General features: G+C 53.8%; 1 protein-coding gene across 2 annotated transcripts in view; it reads left to right on the plus strand.

The window, feature by feature from the left end:
- The window catches only part of Rbm19 (RNA binding motif protein 19), an 80,932-nt gene that overhangs the window by 16,233 nt on the left and 49,054 nt on the right, over nt 1–15,645 (plus strand). For both annotated transcript variants that reach the window (XM_075982052.1, XM_075982059.1), the window contains 7 exons: nt 332–532; nt 1,525–1,645; nt 6,263–6,429; nt 6,621–6,681; nt 8,792–8,871; nt 10,434–10,489; nt 11,030–11,146. In XM_075982052.1, coding sequence (XP_075838167.1) covers nt 332–532; nt 1,525–1,645; nt 6,263–6,429; nt 6,621–6,681; nt 8,792–8,871; nt 10,434–10,489; nt 11,030–11,146 — 803 coding nt within the window. The remainder of the gene's footprint in view (nt 1–331; nt 533–1,524; nt 1,646–6,262; nt 6,430–6,620; nt 6,682–8,791; nt 8,872–10,433; nt 10,490–11,029; nt 11,147–15,645) is intronic.

Here is a 15,645-nt window from a genome sequence, read left to right on the forward strand (position 1 = left end):
CAGCAAGGAACCTGGGCACTGAGATGTGGCTCTGTCCTTTGGAAGCCCACAGAGCCACTCTGGGTGTTCCAGCCCGGGTTGAGATCAGGAACTGTTGGAATCTGTGTGGCTTGGGGTGAACTGGGGGAGGTGTGGTTCCGTCTGTGGGGCATGAAGCACACAAGAAATAAACGTGTGAGTCCCGTGTCCCCCCAGCCCCCACCAAGCCCCTCAGCTCTGCTTTTCAGGTTTGTCCACAAGGGGACCTGATGGGGCCACCACCAATGGTCAGTGCTGAAGCCATGCTGAGGTCACCTTCCTGTTGTCACACACATTCATCTCTTCCCCTCAGGCTGCAGCAGAGCGAAGTAAGACTGTGATCCTGGTGAAGAACCTCCCAGCAGGCACGCTGGCAGCAGAACTCCAGGAGATCTTCAGCCGCTTTGGCAGCTTGGGCCGTGTGCTGCTGCCTGAAGGTGGCATCTCAGCCATTGTAGAGTTCCTGGAGCCCCTGGAGGCCCGTAAGGCTTTCAGGCACCTGGCCTATTCCAAGGTATGGCCGCTGATCTTGGTGGCGCCCTCAGGCTGGCATGGGCCTGGCACACATAGGCTCTGTCCAAGTCCACATTCCGTCTAGGAGCTTGCTGCCCTCCTTGTGCTGGCTGTGAGCTGTACCTGGGGCTGCCTCCTGACTTCTGATTAAAGAAAAATTAGTAGGTGTGAGCTTCTTGGGCTACTGTGTGACAAGTGGCCACCAACTTGGTGGCATCAGACAACCGAGTCTGGGCTCCCCAAAGCTGGCAGCCAGGAGCCCAAGCCACCAAGCAGCAGGTTCTTTCCCTCCTCTGCCAGCTGCAGGACAGAGTGTGACCCCTACTTTCTTGCTTCTGATAACCCCAGTGACCCTTGACTTGACCGTCACTCCAGTCTCATCTTTGCTCAAACCGTTCCTCCCTCTGGGCTTTTTGTTTTGTTTTGTTTTTCAAGACAGGGTTTCTCTGTGTAGCCCTGGCTGCCCTAGAACTCACACTGTAGACCAGGATGGCCTTGAACTCACAGAGATCTGCCTACCTCTGCCTCCCTGGTACTGGGATTATGGGTGTTATACACACACACACACACACACACACACACACACACACACCGGCAGGGAGTTTGTTTGTTTGTTTGTTTTTTATTAAACTTAGAGCACACTTAGCACAGGGTAGTCTCCCTCCAGGATCTGCTTCATATTGCAGAGGTCATAGTCACAGGCTCCAGGGCTCAAGGTCAACATGTGACCTTGTCTTGGGAAGCCACCATTCAGCCCTGTACAAGGAATTTCTGTCTGTCTGACACTTTTATGCTTCTTAGGGCTCAGTGTGACAGGAGTCTCCACAGGCTGTACTCTGGCATCTTTCTGTACAAGGGTCCTGGGACTGGCCTATGCAGGAAGGGCTCCGTGCCTGTCACCTCTGCCCCCCATGCTCTTTTGTCAGGTGGCACTGAGTCTCCCAGCCAGTTCTTTGATGGGGACCTACAACCTTGGCACCCCTGTCCCTACAGTTTCATCATGTCCCGCTGTACCTGGAATGGGCTCCAATTGGTGTCTTTGGCGCAGCCCCGCAGAAGAAAGATTCCCAAGCTGCGCAGACTGCAGAGAAAGACAAGGCAGAGTCAGAGACAGGTAAGAACAGAGTCTGGGGTCACCATGCTGTGAGCAGTTGGGGGAAGAGGGCGAGGGCAGCTGAGACTGTTATTGGGCCACTGGCCAGATAGATGCCCTGCAGAGAGATTGCATAAGAGCATCAAGTGCCCTTTAAAAAGTGAGCCACATGTGGTGGCCAACTTTCAGCCTCTTGGTGGAGGGCTATAGGGACAGAATCTTTGAGTGATTGACAGGGATGAAAGAGGCTGTGTAAATCTTGTCTCCATCATCAAGGTGGCTGCTAGAAGACATGGTCCCTCTGCAGCAGCTTGGGTGCCACATTGCCTCTGGTGTCCAGTGGCTGCATGATCAGAAAAGGAAAAGGCAGTGGTCCCCCTAGCTGGTACCTCACTGATGATGTCAGGGTCAGGATCACTGTCCCCCATCAGACTGATGGCTCAGCAGTGCTGTCACTCTGAGAACATGAAGCACCCAGGTGTCGTGCCAGGGTCACCCTGGGCAGTGGACCAGCAGATGTGAGGGCTTTCACGAGCGTCAGATCCCCTGCCTCTCTGCTCTTGAGTGCTGGGACTACACCCACTTCCTATGGTCTTTGTATATTAATGTGTATGGGCACAGGACTATATTGCCCCAAGAAAAGCAAAGGCCAGTAATGAGGTTGGCAGATGGAGGCTCAGATTCTTGCCCGGGTTGAGTGACATCTCTGCTCGCTCCACTGAGGGTCTGCCTGAGGCCATAGTTCCAGATGGGAAGGCATTTCTGTCTCTGCCCTTTGACCCTGACACTTTCTGTAGCTGGTGAGACCTTTTACACACCCTTTCCTAGTTTCTGTTAGGAGGCAGCATGGTTGTGATAAGTCAAGAGACGTCCCTTCTCGCAGTCCTGTGTTTGTTTTACATTAGAGTTGAGGGCTGGAACCTCAGGCAGTGGATGTTCTGCAAGTGTTTAGCTTTGATCTGCCCACCTCTCTCTGGGTTAGTTCTTACTCCATATCACCCCCGGCCTTCAGCTGCCTTCCTTCTTGGCTCTGAACTACACTTGAACCTGGGTGATACGTTTTGGCATAAAGCAAGTACTATTGTCAAGCATGAAAGTTAGCCAGGGCCAGGGTTCCTAGAGACACACCCTAGGAGGCCCATCTCCCGACTGGGCGGCAGCATCAGCCTGTGAGGCACTGAGCCAGCCATGAAGATGGTGTGTGGCTTTGCCTGCCTGTCCTGATATATACCACCCCCCCCACCCCCACCCCCGCCAGGTGACACTGGAATCCGCACACTGTTTCTCCCTGTTTGTTCCTGGGCCAGTCTATCACTGTACCCCAGGTGCTCAGCATGCAGCCCTAGGCACAGGGCAGGGTCGGCAGGATGGCTTCAAAGGTAGAGGACTGTGGGAAGCTCCATCCCTCTGCAGGGAGGGCTGGCTTATGGTGTGCTTGTGCCTGAGCCTCTGGCACACATGAGGTTTGAAAGAGTCTTCAGGTGTTTGGTGGCCCCAACCAATGAGTGATCAGGACACTGTGGTGTGAAGCTGACTTTAGGTGGTTGTGGCCTGAGCCCGTGAGTGGTCAGGACACTGTGGTGTGAAGCTGACTTTAGGTGATTGTGGCCTGAGCCCGTGAGTGGTCAGGACACTGTGGTGTGAAGCTGACTTTAGGTGATTGTGGCCTGAGCCCGTGAGTGGTCAGGACACTGTGGTGTGAAGCTGACTTTAGGTGATTGTGGCCTGAGCCCGTGAGTGGTCAGGACACTGTGGTGTGAAGCTGACTTTAGGTGGTTGTGGCCTGAGCCCGTGAGTGGTCAGTGGGATCCTGAGGTACAGTTATACAGCAGTGGCGTTGTTCTGGGGAGATGCACATGCTGTCCAGTGTTCCTTGCATTGGCTGGGGAGTTTCTCCTTTCTCTGAGTTCTGTCTTTGCATCTGTAACATGGATGATAGCCACCAGAATGACCAAGGTCACTGTTGTCACCCACAGGCTGGGAGCCAAGTGGCATTTCTCCAGGTGCTCTTGTAGCCACCCACACAGAGCCTGCTGGCCAGAGAGCTTCTAGCTGGCCTGGTAGGGCTGAGTAGTGTCAGTGGCCTTGGGTGCAGACCTTTCTCTGGAACTAGAGGTTTCTTGACACCAGCGTCTGGGGTCTGGAGTTGGTGCTCTGTTGCCTTGTCCCCACCAGGCTCTGACCCTGGGAGGGGCTGGTTTCCAGGGCCACCACCTGTGACCTGCACCGAGGTCCTCAGATCTAGGAGAAAGGCCGAGCACTTACCCATATTTGGACTGGGAAGCTGTCCCTGGCTGTAGCCCTGCCCAGGCCCACTGCGTCCTGTGGCTCTTTTTATCTTTATTTTACTACACAGTCCCCTTTCTGTCCCAAGTCCTCTGAGTTCCATCCTGTGCCCCCTCACCCCCTGCCCATTGCACATTGTTTCTGAGGCGCCACCAGCTCTCCCATCCCTGTGGGGTGAGGACCAAGAGTGTCTGTGACCCAGACTCGGATTTCACAGGCAAGGAGGAGGGGGATGGGCAGGCTTTTCTGCAGTGAGCTTCTGTTCCCGGCATGGGTCCCAAGGGAGAGAAACAACGTGTTTTATCTTCCCACAACCAAGACCCTCACCTCCAGATAAAGGGCTGTGAGTCAGGGGAGGTCCCACGAAGCTGCTGGCTGCTGATAACAGGCTGTGCTGTGGGCCTCACAGGAGCCTGGAGTCGGGAGGGGCAGGGGAATCCTGCAGCCTGATTATAATGGCGCCCCCTGTGGCCACCCATGGCTGTCTGTCATTGTACTGACTGAGGTGGAGGTGGCTTTTTCCCTGCTCCTTCCAGACTCTGCAGCGCACCTGGCATCTAGCTTCTCACCCCAGCCCTTGCCCTTGCCCAGGCCTCCACCTTTCTTACTCCCTCTCCCTGGTTCTTCTTGCTTTTCTTGTCATCCATTTGGATTTCATGATACCCTTTTTTTTTTCTTTCTTTTGTCACTTGGGGCTAAAGCAGGAGCAATTCTTTTAAAGACCTTGTTTCCACCCTCCTGGTGCTTCAGCCACCTCCAGCCCTTCCTTGGACCCAGGAGGCCACTGGAACTGTTCTGGCCAGACACCTAAGAGTAGATGCCAGCCATGCTTAGAAGTCCCCTATCTTCTGAGGCTGGGACTAGGAGTAGCTAGCCTGCTACTTGGATACTGACCACAACTTTTCCTAGCTTAATTTGTTGTTAAAGCTGAGTGTCGTCTCCCTGTGACCATCTGATCACGCTCAGAGGCACATGCCAGGGGCTGCCAGGCTCCTGTCCCCTGGATGCTGCTGAGAGTGGCCTGAGTCCAGACCAGGGATAGAAGGAAGGTAGGGTCAGCAGTGGGGCACAGGCCAGGACTTAGAGCATGAGGCCAGCAAACTAGTTCCTTTGCTGGCCCCAACTGAGGATGAAGGCTAAGTGCTACCAACTTAAGTTGCAAGAATTGATAAACTGGGTTTTTAAAAACAGCTATTTTTTATTCCTGAAGACTTCACCTTTCTTATCATGCTGAGGTGATGTCCCCAAGTGTCAGACACTGACCAGTTCCAAGAAGGGACACCTGCTCTAGTGGGCGCCACACCTCCTGAGCCGTCGTCTTCCTTACCACCATCTTCCCTGTGAAAATGGCTTTCCTGATTCTGATGAACCTTGCACCAACCTGAGATTGCCTGATGGTTAGGGTTCAGACACAGAAGCCTCCAAAATATTTTTTAGGCTCTCATGTTTCCTGAAGCAACAGCTCAAGGTCTTGGCACATGTGTTAGAGATGTCACAAGCCTCCTGAGCCTTCCCCAGGACCTGATGTCCCCACTCCCCATCACGAGTCACACTTTTCCTCCACTGTGGTAGCGTTGCTGGGAGACTTACCTGATTACCAAGGCTTGAGTCTGAGTTCTGGGCCAGGCTCATAGAAGGCGCAACTATGTCTCCCACTGTTTCAGAGAGGAGGCAGGGTCACTGCGCCATAGCCGTTGGACTTACCAGGGTGGGTTCGTGATGTGAGGCTTTCAGAAAGGATGGGAAGGTGGGCAGAGCTGAGCTCCAGGACGGAAGCCCCTCTCGCAGGCAGAAGCCGGACTGAGAGCTGTCACCATCATTTGGGCTGGAATCTCTGACAGCAGTGCTTCTGGGAGCTTTGGGTTGAATCCCTTGAGTTTGGAGGTAGTGAGAAGGGTCTGTTCCATCCCCGTTCTGCAGTTTTGAGAAATTTAAAATCGAATTTTAATCTGAAAGTTCACTAAGCACCCTGGGTTTTTGTTTGGTTTTGTTTTTGAGGAAAAGTAACATTTTGCTTAGGTTCCTGGTTAAAGAAAGTAGTTCGTGTAGTAATTTAAAGTTAAGTTAGAGCGGGCCTGGGCCTGTTCAGCACTCAAGAGTTTTGTGTTCAGTATCTGTTCTCTCTCAAATGGAGCCAACAGCAGGGTGTCTGTGTGTCTGCCTGCCTGTCTTATAGTTCTCTTCCCCTCCTTCTCCCCTCGCCCTCCTTCTCTTTCTTCCCCCTGCTGAAGCCCTCCAGTGCCTGCAGAACCCCTGTAATCTGGCAGGGTCTGTGCTCCATTAGTCTCTGAGACTTGTGTGCCTTTGCAATGACCCCATGTAATGCACTGGTTTGTCTGTTGATGGCGCCAGCGCTCGACCCAGAGGGTGAAAAGACGTCAGGGGAAGGAGCAGAGGCCCCCACAGGCGAGATGGAAGAGGAGGAGGAAGAGGAGGAGGAGGAGGAAGAAAGTGTCCCAGGATGCACTTTATTTATTAAGAACCTCAACTTCAGCACCTCAGAGGAGACGCTGAAGGAAGTGAGTGAATTGGGGGGGGGGGGCGGAGGGATGTGAAACCCCAGTCCGTGGCCTGATGACAACACACTGTCTGCCCTGCCTAGAACTCTTGGGCCCCCTCATTCTCCTCAGAGACAGGTCCTCACAGAAGGGAGTGGTGGCAGCTGTAGTCTGTCTGGAAGGCAGCCGGTGACGGGCGTGTGTCTTTGCAGGTGTTTTCCAAAGTGGGAGCCGTGAAGAGCTGCACCGTGTCCAAGAAGAAGAGTAAAGCAGGTAGTTATCCCCTGACTCTGCAGGAGCCCACGAGGGAGGGAGATGGGATGCCTCTGAGGCCTCTCCTCTTTGCTTTCCAAGTGTTACCACCCTCTCTAAATTGCCTCCTGCTCTTTGGCGGACCCAGCTGAATACACTAGGTCCTTCTCTCTCTAGAACTTTCCCCAAGAGTGAGTGGCTTTGGAACAGTTCCACAGAGGCAGCAGTGTGGAGCAGAAGCCTCTGCCTCCTCTTTTACCTCTGTGTTCTGGAACTTTCCTGGGCATGCCAAGGAATGACTGGCCTTGGACTCTTCCTCCTGCTTTTCCAAGGGGAATACCCAGAGACAAGTTCTAGAGCATTCTACCGATTCATTAGTCCCGATCCTCCCTGGTCAGTGGGCACATAGGCCTCATATCTTTCTTTGGTCCAGGGATTATCCTGAGTCTGCTGGTGGTCTTCCTCCTGGCTTCCTGCAAGGGATGGGCAGGGCCAGGCCACCCCCATCCGGAGTCCCTTTGGTTAGCCAGCATTGGTGGGATTATCATGTGGGCTGGCCCAGCCTGCTTCTGGGTAGTGATGGATAGCCATGGTACCTCAGATGGGTCCCGGGATCCTCCCTCTAGATGAAAGCAGACGATTAATTTAAAGGTGCCTGTCCCCAAGAGTGTCCAGACTCTCTGGAGGACTGGGGGGCAGGCAGTGAGTATAGCACGGTGCTAAGGGCTGTGGTGGGCGGAAGCCCTGCATGGCAGCAGTCAATGAATCACCTGAAGAGAGACAGAGCCGTCAGATGGCAGAGTCCAGGAATGAGGTGACTCCTATGCCCTACACATTAGTTAGCGGGGAGCCACTGAGGTGTAAACAGACGGGAGAGTCAGAGGTCCATTGCACCCTTCCACTCAGGTGGCTGTGACAGAGTCCTAATCTGGGGGTTAAAGTCACGAGTGAATCATCTCACTATGGTTGAGACTGGAAATCCAGGTGTGGTTCTTGTGGGGAAGGAACTGTCTGGTCTCCCGCTCCCTCTGCTCCCCCATCCCCTAGCCTATGGGTAGCCATCTCCAGGCCCATATAGCATTCTGGTTGTGTATGCCTGTCCTGGGTTCAAATTTTAGCCTGTTTTGGAGGCAGAGTCTCTCTGTCTAGCCCAGGCTGGTCTTGACTACCATAGCCTCCCGTGTTGGGATTATAGGCATGTGTCCCTGTCTGGCCTCCCTCAGGTTGTAAAGGACCTCAGCTGTGCTGGATTAGGGACACTGTGATGACCTCACTTTGCTCAACTTCCCTAGTCAAGGACATGTCTCAAGCAGGGTCCCAATCTAAGGAACACTGGCTTCCACACGAGGTTCTGGGGCACCCAGTACTGCCTGCCATCCCTGGTCTTCAGGAGCCTCACACCAAGTGTGGGACACCAATGCATACGACAGTGTACACACCCAGACACGGCTGTTCTGAAGGCATGAGTCCGGTAGAACGTCCTCAAGAGCTCCTGCTACCTGAACTATTGTTCCTCACTCCCTAGAACAGGAAAGAACCATGGTCAGCCTCCCTGTCCAGACTTTGTTACCCAGGACCCAGGTGTGATCAGCATGGTCAGCCTCCCTGTCCAGACTTTGTTACCCAGGACCCAGGTGTGATCAGCAGCATGGTCAGCCTCCCTGTCCAGACTTTGTTACCCAGGACCCAGGTGTGATCAGCATGGTCAGCCTCCCTGTCCCGACTATGTTCCCAGGACCCAGGTGTGATCGGGTGTCAGATGTATGTAGAAGAGATAACGCTGCACACATCCACATTTGCCTCTGTCTCATGCATGGCAGATCCTGGCCAGCTTGAGGCCTCGTTGCTTGCTGCCCCTATGGTTATTTCTGTTACTTCCCACTCCCTCTGAAAGGCCGGCACCGATTAGGAAGTTAATGTCATATCAGTTATCTGCTTGGTACGAGTCAAGGAGGCCCCAGGCAGCAGCCCCGCAGCCCCATTGCGGTCTCACAAGCTGAGGTCTTTTGAAGGAAGAGGGGTGAGAAAGGGAGAGACACTAAGTGTCGGTCCCTCCATGGAGTCTTTACAAGTGATCTGGTCGGTGCCGAGCTCCACCCTCACCCCCTTTCTCTGTCCCTCTTTCCCTCAGGAGTGCTGCTTTCAATGGGATTTGGGTTTGTGGAATACAAGAAGCCAGAGCAAGCCCAGAAAGCCCTCAAGCAGCTCCAGGTAAGCTGGGGGTTCTGGGCCATCACGGTGAGACCATGGCCTAAGAAAGATGAAGACCCCACCCCACCCCCACTCCCCCTGGTCACTCTCACTCATCCATTCTTTAACCATGGCTCCAAACATGCTCGCTCTAGTTGGCAGGCTCTTTACAGAACACTCTGACCCACCAGAGCCACATGTAAGCTGGGCTCTAACTGCAGTCCCTAGACGCAAAGCCAGTGCATTAGCAAAATGACCCTGGAAATCCCTCAGCTATCCAGGAAATGAGCTGGTGGGACTGTGTTCATATGCAGGCCATCTGTCTTTCATCTTCTCTCAGACCATGACTGTGAACTGGACTCACCCCTTCCTCTGCTAGGAAAGGCAGACTCTGACCTGAACAAACATGCAAAGGCAGCGTCACAGGTGCTCCGTCACAGGTGCTCCGTGACAGTAATGCCTCCCCTGGGGAAAACTTCCGATACCTGTCATGGCAGAGAAGTCATCTGCTCGGAGCTCTGGGAGGGAGCAGCTAGGAGGTGGGGACGGCAAGTGCAGAGACCTGTGGCAGGAACAGGTAGGAGTAAGCTTTGTATGTTGGAGAGGCAGAGAAGGAGCTCAGTGTATGGGGGCAGAATGGGGGCCAGGGTTCTCGGAAGGTGGTAAGGAGAGAGGTGTGGAAGGCTAGACCTTCTTATAGGTCCTTTGAAGGGCTAGCATCTGGCCCAAAGGTAGTGGGAGACTGAGGCTCTGAGTTGAGTTTTAGCACAGTTTCCTGAGTCGCTGTGAAGAGCACGGTCTGGAGGTGACTGGGGAACCCTTGTACCCCTCACAAGATATCACCCTGGCGTCTAGACAAAGGTGGACTGGGGCCTGTGGCAGCTGACACTCAAGAGGATCCCTGAGCTACGTAATAGACCCTGTCTCAAAAACTAAATGAGTAAATAAAGACAGCTCTCTGCATTGGCAATCATCTCAGGCCACGTAGGGCAGAGGCCGTAGCCCAGCACGTGCCTTGTGAAGTTTTGTGGGGTTTTTTGTCTGTTTAAACTAGAAATCTTTCTTTGTTCCTGTGCCCTGGTCTTCATTTAACTCACATTCAGCTCAGTAAATGGTGGTCCATATCTTCGCTTTCATGTTTCTCGAGAGTTGGTAGCCGGGCATTTGCATGCATGTCGTGACTGCTCTGTGCAGGAACGTGTGTGCACATCTCTGTCAGGGATCGTGCGTCCAGAGCCCCACACGGTATGGGGATTTCCTAGGGTCACTCTGCCAATGCACCAGCTTTGCAGTTGGGGACTGCAGTCAGAGCCCAGCTTACACATGGCTCGGGTGGGTCAGAGTGTTCCGTAAAGAGCCTGCAAGCTAGGCTTGCAGGCTCCTCTCTCTGAGACTGCCTCCAGTGGTAGAAACGGGCAGCCAGAAGATCAGGAGTACGTCAGGAGGCTGGGTCTCTGGCCACCTGCTGCTCAGCTCAGGGACAGCCTTTCTGTTCAAGCCATCCCTGTCCTCAAACCAGGGACCCGATGCTGGGGAAGGGCAGGCATGGATAAGTGACCAGTCACGGTCGTTTTGTGTTCCAGGGTCACGTCGTGGACGGCCATAAGCTGGAAGTGCGAATCTCTGAACGGGCCACCAAGTGAGTCCTCGGGTGTCTCCCCTTCCCTTGCTGGGCGCAGCTCTCTGTCGACCCTGGTGCTGATTACTAAATGCCTTCACACACCCCAATTCCTCCCCATTGGGGTTCTTCCCAGTTAAGCTTTCTCTTGCCAGCTTTGATGCCAACTTCCCCCCACCCCCGGCCGGACCAATCAGCGTCCATCTCCTGGGTAGAGAGCAGGCATGTTTTTATAATAAAGGAGCAAGTGGGGCTAGAGTGTAGCTCGGGAGCTGAGTGCTAGCCCGGAGTGCACAATGTCCTCTCTCGTGGGGCTCCTTCTCATGGTCCTCCTTATGGGACAGCAGCAATTACTGCATTGACCAGGAAGAGAAAGTAACTTCAGTCCCTGTTACCTCGAAGTGGAGAACAGGCTGACTTCCTCTGCTTTCATCGTGGCCCCTTCAGTAGGCCACTTGGAATGACAGGGAGCTGTGTTTTGTGGGGGAAGGTGGCAGGGTCTGTCTAGGCAGAAGCAGTTGACACCTCAAATAACCCGTTGTTTCTGCCGTCTCATCTCAGGCCTGCCTTGACAACCTCTCGGAAGAAACAGGTCTCCAAGAAGCAGACGACCTCCAAGATTCTGGTGCGGAATATTCCCTTCCAGGCCAACCAGAGGGAAATCCGGGAGCTTTTCAGGTGGGTCCCGCCCTGGGCTGTAGGCACAGTGCCCCATGGAGGTTGGGAGGCGGCCTGGGTCCTGACTGTTTCTGTGCAGCACAGTGGTGCTTTCCAAACTCTGCCGTTGATCTCATCTTGGTGCAGGAGTACCCCGGCCTCCTCTCTGAGGCAAGAGGATGGCCAGGTGTATGTCTGCACCCCAGGGCTGTCACCAAACTTGAGGGACAGCTATTCTAGTGGCTGCAGCCTGTGGTTCCCCTATAGGATTTACTGGCATTTCTTTGTGTGGGCTCTTTTTCCAGTCAGTGCCTTCAAGGCCCCAGGCAGTGGGACCTCACCTCAGCTTCCCACTCCCGCCCCCGGGTGGGGAATAATTGATGGGAATAAGACCATTGATCTCAGTTCGTCCCTGGGAAAAGCCATTTAGTGAATATCCCTCATACAGCCACAGGCCATGGTCTCTGTTAGCACGGGAGGCTGACTTGGGGGCTAGCTAGGCAGGTGCTGAGACTCGGAGACAGACTGACTGGGCCGGAAGTGGAAGCTTCAGGGCTCCTCTCACCCGGCAGTAACACCAGGCAGGAACCTAGCTAGATTTCGTCAGACCCATTCTGCTCATGGTTTCAACGATTTGAGGGTTTTTTGCTGCTGTTGTTTTTCAAGCTTAAATCCTTTCTCCCCCAACCTTTTTATTTTACGTGTGTGAGTATTTTGCTTTCATTTTTGTACCATGTATGTATAGTGTCCTAAAGGCCAGAGGAGGGCATCAGATCCCCTGTGTGTATAGTGTCCTAAAGGCCAGAGGAGGACATCAGATCCCCTGTACGTATAGTACCCTCAAAGGCCAGAGGAGGACATCAGATCCCCTGTGTGTATAGTGTCCTAAAGGCCAGAGGAGGACATCAGATCCCCTGTACGTATAGTACCTTCAAAGGCCAGAGGAGGACATCAGATCCCCTGTACGTATAGTACCCTCAAAGGCCAGAGGAGGCATCAGGTCCCCTGTATGTATAGTGTCCTGTCCTCAGAGGCCAGAGGAGGACATCAGATCCCCTGGAACTAGAGTTACAGATGGTTGTGAGCTGCCATGTGGGCACTAGAAAAGAACCCAGGTCCTCTGGAAGAACAAACAGTGCTCTTAAACCGAGCCCTCTCTCTGGCCCCCCTTCAGTCAGAACTCTTACAGGGGAACCCAGAAGGACTTATGGACTCTTTAAAAACAACACACAGGCCTCGGGCTGGCCACCCCACCCATGCACAGTAGAGCGTTCTGATGGGAAAGTTGTTGCTGAGATGGCTCTGCACTGAGCCGCAGTTGAAAGAGACATTCCTGTGGTCCCATGAGGGGAGTGCTGTGTGCCCTCACAACATCGGTTGGGTGAGTTCACCCCTCCATGCAGGTTGCTGAGGCTCAGCTGGGGCCCTGGAGTACTTAGGGGCCTTGAGTCCCCTCTCCTCTGCCGCTGTTGCAGAAGCCCAGGGAGGAGCACGTCAGCAGCACTCGGCCCCTGCTTGTCACTCTCTCAGGTGGTGTGTCTGGTAGGATGACCTATCAGCGTCCTGCGAGGCGCAGTGGCTGCAGAATGAGTGCGGAGAAGGATTTATCTTTGTGAGACTTGTGTCTTTACTCTTGCTGTGAGGTTAAGAGAGTGGGATGCTGTTTGGGGAATCAGCTTCAAAACCCTTCCCTTCTCTCTGTGTTCTTCCCCGTCCCCTGGGGTGGGGGCGTGCATAGCCGCGGTCAGCTGAATTGATGCTGTGGGCCTTCCCCTCTGAGTCTGAGCCGTGGAGCCTGGTGAGACAGGTCACAGTTGGGGGGCAAGGGGGCATTTTTCACGTGCCCACATCCAGCGCATCAGCCAAAAGGAGAGTGAGAGCATTGGCTCGGTGCTTGCCTGCTGTGACTCTGCTTCTAAAAAGAGTCCTGTCTCACCACTGCCCCGTCAAAAGGAGTGTGTGTTAATCAGGAGCCACATCCCTCGGAGATGACAGTGTCACTTGGTTCTACAGTGTTCTGGGGATGACATTTATCCAGGGGAACAAAAGATGGCAAGGCAAGGGAAGGAGCTTTGTTTGATCTGCATATTGTACGTCTATTTAGTCGGCAGGGAATTAGTGTCTGCCGAATGAACTTACATGTGGCATCTCTTCTGTCGGCCATTGTTCTCTCTGAGTGGTCATAAACCCTGAAGCTGGAACCCTCCTCAAGGACAGGCCCTGCCTTGCTTTTGTTAGCCTCCCAGCAGACTGAGGTCTGAGGCGAATTGCAGTGGTGGACAGCAGGGGTCACTGTGAGCCTTCCCAGGGATGCTTGCCCCTCAGGCCTGATTATAGACAAAGCCACTGGCCAGCAAAAGGTCACTAACTAAGGGGAGGCTTCAGAATTTGGAAGAACTGGTTGACCTACTATGTCAGGCAGGATTTGGGGGGACTTTTCCTGGTGGATATGATCAAAATCACAACCCACATTCCAGGCACATGGCCTGTGTGCTGGGCTCTATGCCTGGTACCTGCCACGCTGGATCTGCTTGGTGCTTGCAGCCTTGGGCGCATGAGGACTTCTGCTATGCCCAAAGGAAACTCAAGGCACGGTCTACACAAGGCCACACATCTGGGCCAGCATATGGCTTTCAGGGCCCTGACCCAGAACTTGGTCTTTGGAATCTATTGTCCTCCCAGGTTTAGGAGGATTTGTCACCCCCACGTTGTTGGTGGGGATATACTGTGTGGTTTGTATGAGGCAGTGTGCTAGATGCCAGGGAACACAGCTGTATCAGAAGGGTCTTGATTCTCCTCTTTGCCGCTGCTGCCTGCAGAGGGGCAGGGAAGAGTATGTGAGAACACGGGGCCTGTGGGGCAGGTCTTATCACCACCTGCCAGGGCAGGACGGCATTCACTGGACCCTTTCTGGAGATCCAACTGCCCACTGGACTTCATCAGTTCCCACAGTACCTGAGCAGGAAGGGGAAGGAGGCACTGTGGGGCCCCGTGCCCGCAGGAACCTCATCAGGAGTGATTGAGGACTGAGCCATCAGTGGGTGAGGACGGTGGTACCTCTCTCTGGTGTCCATATTCTGGGCCTCAGTTCCTGTCATATAATAACTATGCTGATGCCGGTATGCGCATAATAACTGTGCTATCATAACATGTAATGATTGTTACTAGAGTCAGACACCAGGCGCTGGGCTGAACACTTCCAGTTGTCAGGATCCCCTGTTGCTACAGTCTGCAGTCATTATATAACAGCATCCATTTTCCAGGGAGAAACTGCTCCCAAGCCCAGGTCCAAGCCACTCACATGTCCAGTGCCTCCAGCTGCCTCAGTTCCCTCCTGTACTAGGTGGCTTCCCACCTGGGGCTGCTAGAGGCCCTGTGAGGTTACTCAGAGGCTGCAGTCGCAGTGAGTATCCAGTATTGACTGGTTCAGCGTCATCAGAACAGCAGGAATGTGATTTGAACCCAGGGCCTGGCTTCAGACAGCCATGTCTCTACCCACAGTGTGGGATCCTCGGAGGTTTTCTGTAGCTTTTCTCACTGTCTGTCCTTTCCCTGGGTACTTGCCTCCCACACTGCCGTTCTCTCTGCCGTCAGCCCGCAAGGATGCCTGAGGGACCCGTGTGCTCAGTTCCCTCTACCCTGAAGAGCAGTGGTTCTCAACCTTCCTCATGCTGCAACCCTCAAATACAGTTCCTCCAACCATACAGTTATTTCATTGTTACTTTATAACTGTAATTTTGCTACTGTTAGTGAATCGTAATGTAAGTATCTAATATGCAGGAGATCTGATATGCGACCTCTGTAAAAGGGTTGTTTGACACACACACCGCAGGGGTCGAGACCTGCAGGGGGAGAACCACCGCTGTAGAAGGCCCAGAAGCCCAGAGGGGTGCTCCAGACTGTCTGCTTCCCAAGGGTTCCTTTTCTTCTCCTGAGTGGCTGCGGTGCCCTTGAGGTCTCAGCTTTCCTCACTTCAGGGTGGAGCTAGAGAGCATGCCTAGCAGAACCACAGAGGAGGCAGAGGCTCCCCTTGCGTCACTGTGGATTTCCCAGCCTGAGGTTGGGAAGATCAGTGTCATGGGTCCAAGGTGGGTGAGAAGGCCTGGGTGGCGCAGCCTCTGGTGGGCCTCCACATAGCCCCTGTGCAGTTTCTGCTCAGAAGTTCCCGTCCTCTTCTCCAGGGTACAGAAAGAAAGCAGTCCCTTTCCTGCCCGCAGTTGTTCGCCCCACTGCCCTCTCTGCCCCTTACATCTAGGTAGTTACTTTGTCTCCCCAACCCTGGGCACAGGTGACAAGCTGGGGGAAGACAGACCTAACTTCTTAAGCTGTGGGATGTACCCAGGCCTGCAAGCTGTCTGCTTCCCTCCTGGAAGGACCAGATGTCTTCAAAGATACCACACTGTTCCTACAGACGAGATAGCTAACGGGACGTCTTATGGAGCCCAAGGACTTCCCCTAGCCACTAGCCAGTCACTGTAGAACCTAGGTCCCTGGCCTTCTGTGCTGCTGTTGACTCCCCA

Source organism: Microtus pennsylvanicus, chromosome 1 (assembly GCF_037038515.1).
Source record: "Microtus pennsylvanicus isolate mMicPen1 chromosome 1, mMicPen1.hap1, whole genome shotgun sequence".
Classification (NCBI taxonomy): Eukaryota; Metazoa; Chordata; class Mammalia; order Rodentia; family Cricetidae; genus Microtus; species Microtus pennsylvanicus.